Here is a 13,484-nt window from a genome sequence, read left to right as displayed (position 1 = left end):
ACGTAGGAGAGATTAGCTGGATTGGCCGTCTCCCCGGGCATTTCAGATAAGATTCTCACACACGAGGCGAGGATCAGATACACGCCTTTTTTTCTCATCTGCGATTTCATCAGCTCAGCGTGGGTAGGAAGACGTATCGATGAGTGATCCGATAAAAAAACTTCACTACAGTTCTGTTTGAAATATGCCAAACACTAGAGCCATTATTTTGGCTAGACTTCTGTGTGTCATCTTTCAGGTAATTCTGATGGCATAATATTTAGTTTGTTGGAAAGGAAGTCAATCTAAGCTTCAATTGTAACAGTCTTCACCGATCGGACATAACATTATGACCACCTTCCTAATATTGTGTCGGTCTCCCTTGTGCCTCCAAAACAGTTGTAACTCATCAGAGAATGGACATGGGCCTTCTGAGGGTGTCCTGTGGTGTCTGGCAACAGGATGTTGTTAGTGGGGGGCCTTTGGGTCCTATGGGTTGAGGGGAGGGGCCTCTGTAGATCAATTTGGGATCTAGTGAATTTGGAGGCCAGGTTGTGCTGTTCTTCATGTTTTTTGAGTTGTTCCTAAACTGTTTTTGTGTGTGTGTCTGTGTCAGGCTGCATCCTGCCATCAAGGAGTGTCATTACTATGGGATGGGGGTGCCTGGTCTGGTCTAGGTGGGTGCTAAATGTCTAAGTAACATCCACATGGATGCCAGGTTCAAGTTTCCCAGCAGAACATTGGATTGCCTCGAGATGGTCAATGTTATTTACTTCTCCTGTCAGTGGTTTTAATGTTGTGGCAGATCAGTGTACATTTTTTTCCAGTATATTTTTATGCCTCAGCCGGCTGTCTGTCATAATCATGTGAACATTACATCTGAGGAATACATCAAGGGAATTTCTATGGATCTACCACAACATTTACTTGGACTCAAGGATGGAGTCAGCTAAAATTTCTTGGTCAAAGGTTACAGTGTTTCTGCTATAACTCGCAAAATCATGTGTTAAAGTTAATAAAATTCAACATAAACGTCTTATATGATAAACGATGAAGTTACTACATTTTATATCCAAAGGCTGTGACGCAACATACCGACGGTCAGCTGTTGGCCAGCCAGTTTGTTTTTTTTGGCAGCGTCTCCCAGGCTGTTGCCATTACTTGGACCTCTGTCAGGAGCTTTTCAGCTGATTCAAAACTACATTTCAAGAGCACACAGAGGGTGATTTTACGTTCATATGTGTATGTATATATATATATCCACAGTGAATAAAATGTAGACCAATGGATAAGCTTGATTCAGGAGTACCATGATTTGTTTCTCTTCCTTGCTTCCTAGCCTCACAGCTAATAGTCGTCCTTTGAAATATATTTTAAAAATTTAAGAAAAATACATGTTAAAAGTTGGGAGTTTTTGGTTAACTTTCATTTATCTATAATACATATATATGTGCTATTGTGAATTCAACAAACCTTTCTTACCTGTTGGATTCTCATCTGTGTAGTTAGAGCCCATAATAAAAAAAATCATTCCTCTGGAACAGCAAAAAAAATAACACTAAAATTCAATACATCCTTGTAAACACATGATTTGTAGGGGAAACATGTCCAACGTTTCTTACTTGTTGAAAGAAAAAATACATTTTAAAGAGCGAGAACAACAGTGAATGATTTGTGAAGACGTATTTTTAGAAGTGCCGCGGATAACAATCAATTGTGTGTGCCGTTCCTCTTCCCTTCCCTTTAACTTCGGCTCCCTTTTTCATTCTCTCGGTTCTTCCACGGGCCATCCAGCGCGGGCCGCACGTTGAATGCAAACCCGGCTAATTATTTCCACCCAACCTCTCCACGTCTCGGCTTCGGCAAAAACCCTGTCTCTGACAAACACGGCAACAATATGAGTTGTCTGTCTCGTGAATGCCAAGTACCCGGAGCTGAATGAGAGCATTTAGAACCCTTTTTAATTATCAAATAGCAGGATGTCTCTGAGAACACCACTTCCATGTAAACAACTTCTCCCTTCGAGCAAAGCACACAGTAATTAAACCCGAGAAGATGGCTAGCGCCTGTACAGGAGTTATCTGCTCCACACACCGTATAATGTGGAGTTGGCCGACCAAGTAAAATAAAAAATAAATAAATAAATAAAAATGTGACATGTCAAAATAAATGAGTGTATGTTGTTTTGATTGTTGCTTAGAGGATCACAGTTCCCCTTGGGGAATGCATTAGTTGCTCTATGATTACAGGGCTTAAACGGGTAAACAAACTATCGGTCTCATTAGTGAGATATCACTTTGGAAAATAGTCTGACAAAAAGTAGCTGCAGCATCAGAAAACCTACCATTTCACCTCTAGGCTCTCTCTCTCTATATATATATATATTCCTGGCTGTTTTCCAAGATGAACCGTTTGCCACAAATGGACCTCTTCACCCGGACTCACCCACAGTTTTCGTGCTCTGTGCTAGCGGAGCCCTGTCCCCACGCAGCCTCATGTTTGGCTAATCTCGCTTTTGGCCAGTTTTTGGGATTTCTTTTCCTCAGAGAAAAAGAAAAAGTTGGACAAAGGCTTCCCACACAAGCAAGATTCTGTTCTCTGTCCAGTGCTAAGAAAAGTCTGTCCCCATATTAATATTGTAGTTGCAAGTTGTGGGGAAAAAATAAATAAATAAATATCTGTGCCTTGCCCTTACTAGCTAATTAGTTGACGGATTCAGCTGGATGACTCTCATGAGGAACAGTCTGTACTGCAGTCACGCTCTGCAGCCATGCCAGCTCTTTGTGGCTAAATCCGAAAGCAATACAGCATATATAAAGCTTGACATGGCCACTCTCTCAGTTTACTGTGTTAGGATGCTAATATTTGCTGTTGCAGTTAGTATCAAGCTCAAAGCATACCTGAATGCATTTGATCTAACAATAAAGTCAGTAGGATTTATCGTCTGGGGATCATGAGTCCTTATAAAGATGACAGTTGTCAGGATATTTCAGCTTGGATCAAAGGGGTTGATACTCTGACTGAAACAGGAAACAGGATGATACCGTCCCTGGCTAAAAATCAGGAAATAGTGTTGCGATGACTGTATTTCCTGCTTCATTTCACGTCGTTGACGCTTCAAACTTGTGGGAGCTCACACATGCCGGAGAGCAATACACACACACACACACAAAGACTTATTTGAGTTCGGTGTTGATTTTCCCAGTGATTACTTGGCTTAAGAGTGATTCATAACAGCAGCCTGGAAGAGAGGCTCGGGCAAACACACACAGCTGTTTCCCTGAGGAACCAGTGAACGGATCCACAGGAGGTTGGGTGCATCGGTTTGAGCAAAAGAGAGCTTCTATCTTCATCGAAACAATTCACAATTAGTCAAAAAAAGCTTAAAAAAGCTGTCATGCTGGCCATATTTTATTTTATGCACACACTATAACTCTACACGGTACTCCACTCATCCTATTCCTCTCCTCTTGTGCCCTCTAGGTGACTGGCACCATGGCCAACATGAAAAGCGGCCTGCACCAGCACCTCGCAAGGCTGGACGAGATCTTCGCCACGCGCGGCGACTATGTGCAGACCCTGCAGTTCATGCAGCAGATGGCCGACAACGTCATCAAACAGCTGCTTGGCCTGCCTGACTGGGAGGAGGCCAAAGTGGACCTGGCGTTGGTCGCTGATCAAACGGCGAACATAGAGTACTACAGGTGAGGAACAGAGACGTACAGTATGTGTGGTCGCGTGCTGCTGACAGGCGGGCACGAGCTTAACGGTGAAGCGGGAAGAGAAAACCTTCAAGAAGGTCAACATCCAGGTTTAAGAGGACACAAATCAGCAGGAACAAGTTGCATCTTTAAACATAGCCGCCCGTGCTGGATCATCCTGGAGAAGATGTCTAAGCAAAAAATGGCTGCAAACCAGGATTGATGGTTTTGTGTTTGCTTCTTATAGATGCAAATACACTTTTAAGATATCAGGACCCATGGTGGAATAGCTCATTCATGTGTAGCAGTTACATTGTGCATGTCATATGTAATAACGTGACTATATCACATGAGTTTTGGTGGATGGGATGAAATAACGTGGTTGCATGTGGGTATCCGGATCCTTGAAAATAGAACCAGCCCATTTAATCATTAGCAGTCACTGCATAAACCAGACTTCTTAATTGTAGATAGTAATGATAGAGTACGGCAGCCAACAATTACAGTGTGTTAAGAACTATTATCCAAAGCCGGGTCTCATTACTGTTGAGCTCATACTCTTATCCTCTTAGAGCTGAAGCGGACCCGTGGTGAATTTGATCAGCCCATGTTTAGGCTCTGTGGGTTTTTTTTTTTTTTTTTCTGTGGAGTCTGCTGTAACAGACAAGCCGGCTTATTGATCTGTAATACGACTCCTCTGCTCGGCCAATAACTCAATACCACGCGTAGATCCATGCAAATAGAGCAGGCACGCGACGAGAGCAGACAGCCAGACGTTGCAAGCTGTCAATGGACTCATTATCTCTGGTTCAAACAAACAAATAGTTTGCGAGCGGGGGCGTGCGTGCTTGGTTTTGATTGGACTTCTCCGAGCTTGTTGTCCTCAGTGCGTGTCTCAGCAATATGACTACTCTAAAAAGTTCGTCATGCCACTTTTCTGAGCATTACAGAATTATTTCCAACAATCTGTCTGTGTCCTTTTTAATGAGCCCAGACTAATTTTATTCATTCTTCGCTTGCCGTTCTGGTTGTTCTCTGACTATCGGATGTTTTCTCATATTTGACGTCACTAATTTATTTTAGTTTTTACCGAGAAACGCTTTAGCTTAGTCTCAATTTATATTGCTATTTGGATGCTAAGGGTACTGCGCATAAAAAAAAAAAAAAAAAAATGTTCTGTATTTCCATTGACCATGCATTTTAAACAGATTTTTAGTTTCTCAAAAGATTTTATATCTCCTAGCAGTGGTGGGCCGTCAGTGCCAGCAAAGCCTTCTCTACTGGCCTAAACTTTATCAAAATCACTGACTTACATTTTAATATTTTCCCACTAATCTAATTAAATTATTCCCAGTAGCCTATTCTTTTCATTTTATGGCTTGTCTGTCTCTCGGCTGCGGTGCTTCTGGCAGTGTAACTTTTCATTAGAGCTTTTATCTAATCATATTTCCGGCATCATGTATTGCTGGAGTCAAAGAAATCTGCCTGGGCCTTCACAATTAAAACTGCAGCCGACTGAAGCTTGAAAGACATTGAAATACATTGTAATGACGCTGTTTCTTTAACCAATCACATTTCATATAAGTTTATATTCTTAGGCCTTCTAAGTGGCCTACGGTAGCATCAGCGTTTTCAGATCATCTGATTGGAGGGTCAGAGAGCCGCTCTGTTTAAGCCAAGCCAGCGGTTTATGTTCATCTGTTGCTAGCTGCACAAGCAAATCGTCCTCGTCCATCGTCCTCGTTTTGATGGAAAGCTATTTTCACGGTGCACTTTCCAGGAAAAGCTGGATATTGTGAGGAAAGGCTGCCCGCCCAATCCCAGAGCTAGCTAGTCTGACCCAGCCGGGGAAAGGGTGTATCCATGTCCGCTGCCTTTAGGTCAGCCACTATGAGCGCTATGAGGAGAGCTCTATGTTGTTTCTTAAGTTCTGATGAGTAAAATGAATTATATTTACATCTTTATGCATATTTTTGCCATTTTATTTGGTCGACATTGACGCTTCTGCTGGATTTGACGTATGTGGTGGCTGCAGTGAGTGAGAGGAGACTTTTTGAATTGTTTTAAGTGAGTTTCTTGCTTTAGTAATGGTATTCATTATGCTATATGAGATTCCTGACCACGATGCAACGTCCTGTTTTATTGCGTGTCCGTAAGTGTTGATGGTTTCTATAGCAGTGGCGTCATAACGATTGTATTAAGAGGTGTTTTAAATGAGGTTGGAGGTCACTGAAGGCCTAGGTGAAAAATGGCTCCTAGACTATATTCTGCTATTTATTTGACTTTCATCATTATCTATTTAACTGTATAATTTTTTTGGCCACTAATAGGTATTAGTGGAGAAATACGGGAAGGATTGGGGTAGGAAGGGGATCACATGCAGCAATGTGTGCAGGTTGGAAGTGAACCTGAGGGATGTCGCTTCAGTTTATGGAGCTCCTGCTCGACCGGGTGAGCTATGGATGTGCACTGAGAGTTTTCATCACTCTGTTCTCAAATAAAATACACAGCAGAGGGTGAAAAAGTGACGTCCAGTAAAAAACAGCGATTAATAAGGACTGTCCCAGATACCATTTTTTGGCCTTTGGAACTTCAACAGCAAATGTTTGAAGGTTTGATTCCTCAACAGAGTTATCTAAGCTGAGTTTACTAGCTAGAGTGGTCCCAGGTTCTTTTTTTTTTTTACACCCTGTGTGTCTCCACACAAGCATGTTGTCTCACGTTGTCCCACATTTTAACAGTGTAATTAAAAAGCATGAATCATGATAGAAGAATGTGCTGACAGATGTACAGTACTTTGCAGTTTGCCTTAATCGGAAAGAGAAATATCAGATGATTTGAATATTTGGCTCAGTCTCTGGGGATAATTGATCAAGGTCTACTAAGACGCAACATGACCAAGGTCTACAAACATCCTCCTATCTAACATTTAGCTACATTCCTGACTAATTTATCTGTGGAGGTCATCACAGATGACGATGACCTCTGCTTCTTTACGATTGTCTTCATCAAACTTTTACACCGAAGCTAGCACTTAGGATCTGCTTTTCTGCTCGTCGACAGTGTCTTGAGGAAATATGCTTTTCTATTATACATAGAGTACATGCAGCCCTTCCACCCCCACGTGCATCCACGCTTCACTCAGTTAGACTCTAATTGGATTAGGATAACACAGACAAACGCTGTGGCAGAGTCGCTGGAGAGCCGCCCATGCTGGTGCCCCAGCTTCTTGGAGTGTACCCTGCCAAGAGGGGGAAAAGATGAAATGAGGAAGACAAGGAAGGGGTGGTGATGAGGGAAAGAAGGGACTGTGAGTAATTAAGACACAGGAGGAAAAAGGGGAAGGAAAGAAAGAGGAGATTATGAGAACTGTAGGAGACGTTGGAAGGATTCTGTAGTTGACAGAAATACAGGTTGATGGGAAGTAAAATAAATAATTAAAAAGATGAGATATACATGAGATGAGTGCATGAGGAAAAGAAACGAAGATTAGCAAATGATGGATTAGATGGATCTATACATTCAGACGAAGAGGTGAAGTTCACAGCATGAAACATTCAGCCGTATGGATTCAAATGCATTCATAATTAACCATCTGGACAGGTTTGCCGTGTCCGGTCGCAGATTGGCCACTGTTCACATAACAGATGGTTATACTGAGGAGGGCAACTGGACTGGAGTATACCCCCCAAGCATGGACATGCACTCAAACACACACACCTCAGGTGACAGCTTTGTGTCTGGTGAGGTGAAAAGAAGTGGGACATGTTCCCCTTCTGGGTTTATGGGCCCTGCTTGTTTTCTCCAAGTCATGAGGGGACTTTTTTACAGACTTTATTTCTATATAGTTTTAGTCATTGTATGGTGATTTGTGACGAAATTATCCTCACCTGTGTAATTAAGTCTTTGTTGAGCCTCATACATGTGTTGCTACACTTTGCTAGCAAAAAAAAAACACATAATACAGTTTACAATGGTATTGGAGATCAGCATTAGCCAGCATTTGATTTTACTGTACACCCGTATCAATTTTTTCTGCTGTAAAGTTAGCTGTTTCTTTAGTAATTTAGCCTGGGCTAGCTAGCTTATGGATGCTAACTTGTTTAGTTGCACAAAACTCTTATTTTCCTGTTATAAAATTAACATTTTGTGGAAAAAGATCTTAAACAAGCTTTTGAGGGCTGGAATGTAAGCTAAAACGGAGGCTAATGCTACATGTCTCAGGCAAAAACTAGTTGATACTGATTAGCTAGCTTGTCCCTGGAGTGCAGCATAGCTTATGTGATAAAATGTCACTTAAGTTTTCTTGGCAAAAAAACTCCCCAAACCAGATCAAGAGCACAAAGTAGCTTTGTTGTGAAATAGAGTAGGCCTATGTGTCGTTCATGAGTTAGCTAATTGCTAAAGGTTTGACTTTTTAAGTGCGTTATGTATGAAGCTAATTAGCTAAAGTGTCTAGTGTGACTTCAAATGGAACTAGTGAGTCTGTGCTAGCGACATGGGAAGTTGTTTATTTAAAATGTTTGGCGTTCAAATCATTAGCTATGAGTTTTCACACCAGGACGGGGTCACAGATATGGACCTTTCTCATGAGCATGGTGAAGACAGCCATGTTTTCAGGCAGCGTTACGGCAGATAAACACACGCTGTTTAACCAGATGAGTACAATGTCCTTGTAAAAGTGATGTCCAATACATACCGGAAAAAAAAGAGCCAAGTGTCACATATCTCTGTCGCAAAACTTCACGGTCTTTCCCATGAAGAGGGAAGCAGGTTAATTTTCTGCTCTGTCTGTGTCTGCAGGTGGCTCTCCTACCTACTGCTCCTCATCCTGGACCTGATCATCTGCCTGCTGGCCTGTCTGGGGCTGGCTAAGCAGTCCCGCTGGCTGCTCACCACGTGAGTCTAATGTGCCCTGCAAAACTGGGCTATTTACCGAAACAAGCTTCTTTTTTGTTGTTGTTGTTTGCAAGAAACCCAGCAGTCTGTTCCATTTTCATGTGTTTTATGTGACATTTCACGGTGTTGCACAGCGGGGAGCCAAGGCAGTAAAAGAGTCCGGAGGCAACTGCAGGATATACAGTAGGAGAGTAAGAGCAGATAAGGAGACTAGCAGATGTCGCAATAAAGTCGCAATAAAATGGCAGACATCATAGAAACAAAATATGTTTGTTTTGCTGTAGTCGATATACAGATTCTATTAGTCCAGATGTTGGAAGCTCACATCTTCTTATCAAACACTCAATTATTTCTTTACACTCTGATGATTAAAAGCAGAACAAGCCCATCTCATGCACTATAGGGTGTGAAAGACCAGCTGCAGCTGCAAAAAAATACTGTCTAATCCTCATCCTCATGAAGATTTTATTTGTGAGTACAAAATAATCCCATCAGTATGCATCACATTAATCTAATCTGATATACAGAACAGGAAGTAGAGATATGATAGATTTTAACAACGAGGTGGCTCGTTGCTTATATAGAGGGGGCTTCGTGCAGGGTTTGCTTCTCTTCCCATGGGAAATTGCCTGCGAACAAGGCAGCTAAGCAGTGGATCATATCCTTGCACAAACACTGCTCTGCTCGCCCCGTTGTACTTCGCCGTTTGCCTTTTAGCGATGCCAGCAGTAAGCCCAACTCGCTCAGAGTGTTGCCGTCTGAATGGCTTCGCTCTTACAAATTGGACCGGAGAGCTGCGGAGAGATGGGAGCGAAGCCAAACGATGTTATCAACAGTACAACTTCCCGGAGATTGTTATTCCAGTTTAACACTTGACCTGTTTTAAATAGCTCCGGACTTGAGTCGCGTTGAATTACAGACGTACAAACGTACTGTATTTCCGGAGCTTTGTACGGCATGTGATTCATTATTTAGCCTTTTTTCACTTTAATATTTAATTGATTTCACCTTTTATAAGTGACAAGAAAACAAAAAAAATAATAATAAAAACACATGCAGGGTATATAAAAACACAACCATATACAGTTTTTTTTATTCTCTCTTTTCCCACTGGTCATAGTCAGCGGGCATGAAATCCACCCCGGCCTCCATTCATGCAGTCGAGCGTCCTTCTGTCTCCCTCAATCATTCAATTCAGAGTGTGAGCTGCACCAAGCTTGCCCTACTAACCACAAACCCACCCCCCACTACACTCTCCCACCTCTATGAACACACAAGATGAGTCAGTGTCAAGAGTCGTCCGGCCTCCCAAGGGATGCTCTCTTCCAGTAGAGTGGAAGCAGTTGGAGGCGAATTATGCTCTGGAGGCCTCCCAAGTCTTTCTGGTACTCATAAATGGCTGGCCCTGTGTTAGCATGACACACAGCAACAGCCTCGACAAGGAGTCACACCCACAAGTTAGACAGGGAAAGACACCCAAAAAACCTTGCTGTCAGCAGTTTTTGAATGGATATCTTTTTGCACTCCATATTTTTATTGAAGAGGCATGTTTTTGAGTTGGGAATTCGTATGCCTTTAGCTTGGCAAACAAATTTCCATCCACTGTCTTGGTGTGATGGCGGAAATAAAAATGTCATTAATAAAGACAGCACTGACCCGGCAGAGAAAAAAAAATCGTTTCCCCGGCTGACACAAATCGTTAGAGCCGTCACGGGGAAGGCTACACAGCAAGAACTGAATTCATAAGCCGTAGCTCTGTGCGGAAAGTAATAAACAGTTTTACAGGGGAGGTCAGTGCAGTTCAGGTAACCTTGACCGTCCAGATTACCGACTGCCCAACGCTCAATAAGCCCGAGGATATGTGAAAGTTCAGCGAATGAAGCACAGCCTGTGATCTGGCTCAGGCAGCCAACGTGACTCACTGTGGCACGCGGGCATCAAACACAACCTTTTAATTGTGGAGGTTAATTAAGCCACATTATTTTGCTTTATTTGCAACATAAAGCTGCATAATCTGGCTTCCTATATCGCATCATCTATCACATTTTATGGATTAAAGTATTTAAAAGGCCAACAGTGACTTGAAACATAAGATGAGATACTGTATGTTTACGCTGTGAACCGGTCTATACCTATGTAATTTTACCCAAAGTGCTTTTCTTTGCCTAAGCCTAACCACCAGCTGTGCTCAGGAAATTAACACTGGTGTTTAGTGTCATAGTCTTTTGCTTTATGTGCCCACATCCACCCCAACCCTTTCTTTATGGCGTGCGAGCTGCAAGGAGCGTAACACTTCTTACTCTCTTTAAAAGTGACTGCCAGTAAACATAATCCAGCCCACAGTGTCACATTCCAGCCAACCAGCTCTGTGGATGTAGATTATGTGCAGCGTTAATGTTTGGATTTGTGTTCCCACCTCATTGCTCAGCAGGGAGTGGGAAGCGATGGCACTAATTTGCCCTCAGGGGGAAGCCAGATTCAGGCGAACAGGTGGAAGCAACAGTGTCAGCAAGCGGCGGTATAGCTTTCAGGTTAGCGGCTTCTGCGCAGGCATCTGAAAGAAGCCGAGCACTGACACTTTAAGTATGCCTCCGTGATCAAAAGGATGTGTCAGGTATGTGTTGTAATGAGATGAGTATGTAGTGTGAGTGTAGCAGAAAACTGAGTTGAGCTGCCTGGAGTAGCTTTCAGGCTTCCCTTCACAGTTGGGAAAAAAAAAAGAAAAAAAAAAAAAGTTGTATTTATATAAATTTCTAGGTGACATGACTAAGAGATGTGAGAATCCTTCAGCATATGGATTCAATTCATCCGTCACCACTCAGGAGATAACTGAAGTTTAGGAAATTGCAGGTATAATACAAGTATAGTGGCAAAAAATCATCTAGTATTTACATAAAATTAAGTTAATTTGATTTATTTGAGCTCCAAATATAGTCTATAGACTGAACAGCAATAAAATACAAAAACCTCGTCTCATGGAAATAGTTAAGTTTTTGCTTGAAATTTGTCCATCCTAGCCGCAATCATTTGTGGTGTACCACAGGGAAGTGTACTTGGTCCTTGGCACTTTTGCACATTTATGATATAAAGTGCAGAATCCACATGTATGAAGACAACACAGTTTTTCAATATTCGATGAGCCAGTGGCAGAACTGTTTGCTACAGTCCAGAGGCTGAAAATCCAGGTCACAGGTTTTGATTCAAAACAACTCAAGATAAGAGGCAGGTAGTGTGATGATTTATTCAAAAGCTGCTCTTCAAACTTTGAAGAGATCACTCAAGGCTCTTGAAGGATTCTCCAGGTATGCAGTCACCGTTATTGCACACAAAGCAATTTCAAACTAGCCAAACAAGAATTCGGAACAATCAGGAATTACAAACAGTCAGGAAAATGACTTAAATTTGTTCAAGACACAAAAATACATGATGGTGAGGCACATTTAGTCACTCACTAATGGTTTCTGACATGGCAATCACAAGGCAGAAGCCAAAATTAGAAATTTAGAGAGAGATGTGATTATTACAGCAAGGTAATTGGCACTAGCAATGAGTTCCCAAGTCTTCTGTCTCTCGGCTTTGAGGTCACATCACTTTCATTTCACTCGGTTTTAATTAGGCAGCTTGACGATGGTTTGTATAATGATTGTTAAACCTTCACTTTCTTTGCTGTAGGCTTGATATAAAAGAAGATTTTTCAGTTTTAGGGGAAAAAACACTATTTTCCAAACTGATTTAGATTAGGAAGAATTTACCTCATCCGTAAAATGCCCTGCTCATTGGCCTCTCCAACTTTTACACCCCATCTCCTTTGCCCACCAGAGCACAAAACTGAATATAGTCTCTGTTAGTGAGGACACTGAGGGGGCGATCAGAGGGCATTGCTCTAGTTTGCCTGGTCACTCGGTGGCAGGGTTTTTTAAACTTTCTCCCATAGTTCAGCATTACAAAGCCAGAATGGTTTGACAAACACTTAGGTCAGTGATCGGCAAATGTTCCCTCATGTGCCCCGGGACATAAGATATGACCAGTTCAGATAAAGAGTGTGTTTTCCTGCTCAGATTAGTCTGGCGAGGTGAGAGTATTCAGTATTCCACAAGAGAAGAGAATAAATTAAAGAAAATAAAACTTCTTCCTGTTCATTTGTTGTGATCAACAACAAGGACGAGAGACGATAGATGTACACGTTGTTCTCAGAAAAGATACCTGCCATGTAATCATATGCAGATCGCTAAGACATTACTGCAGTGAACCACACTGAAGCAGTGAGACAATAAAGCAACTTTCGCATCGGTTCAGCTTTTCGATTTCAAATTAAGATAAGGAGTCTGCGAAGCCTCCCCCCCCCCCCCCGTTTCGTATCTCGTCAAGTGTCAAGGCTCAGTGACTGCTCTGTGTCAGACAGAAGGTGGAAGACAAACAGCAAGACTGATATGGCGGCAATGAAAAGATACTGCAGGGAATAGAGACACGGAAAGGTGAAGGAAAATGGTGAAGGAGCAAGTTCAATGTTGAGAGCAAGGTGTCTTCTCGGCGCGTTGTGAAATGGATTAGCTGGAGACGGGTGAAAGATGAGCGTGCTGGCGATAAGCCTGGAGATGGATATATATATATATATATATATATAGAAAACATATATTAAACCGTGATGGCATCTATAAAGTGTCACAGTGGTCATATCAACCAGAGCTGATTGGATTATCTAGAGATTATTACGCCTAACAAGAGGTGATCGATGATAGGATCAGTGTCATCTTTTAATAGATATTGATTCTTCTGTCTTATTGTGTAGACAGAGTTGAGCAGAGGTATGCATCCAACCCCCATGAATATATACATTTGACGTCAGTTTTATGATAAATTGAGATCATTAGGGTGGGAGTCCTCATTTTAAGGTCCCCATGGGTG

General features: G+C 42.1%; 1 protein-coding gene across 1 annotated transcript in view; it reads left to right on the top strand.

Annotated features, from left to right (window-relative positions):
* Nucleotides 1–13,484, top strand: part of ttyh2 (tweety family member 2) — a 64,216-nt gene that overhangs the window by 34,404 nt on the left and 16,328 nt on the right. The window contains exons 4-5 of the mRNA XM_084567653.1: nt 3,463–3,683; nt 8,484–8,579. Coding sequence (XP_084423779.1) covers nt 3,463–3,683; nt 8,484–8,579 — 317 coding nt within the window. The remainder of the gene's footprint in view (nt 1–3,462; nt 3,684–8,483; nt 8,580–13,484) is intronic.

The sequence above is a fragment of the Chelon labrosus genome (assembly GCF_963514085.1).
Source record: "Chelon labrosus genome assembly, chromosome: 19".
Lineage (NCBI taxonomy): Eukaryota > Metazoa > Chordata > Actinopteri > Mugiliformes > Mugilidae > Chelon > Chelon labrosus.
This window is presented reverse-complemented; position numbering and strand designations above follow the sequence as displayed.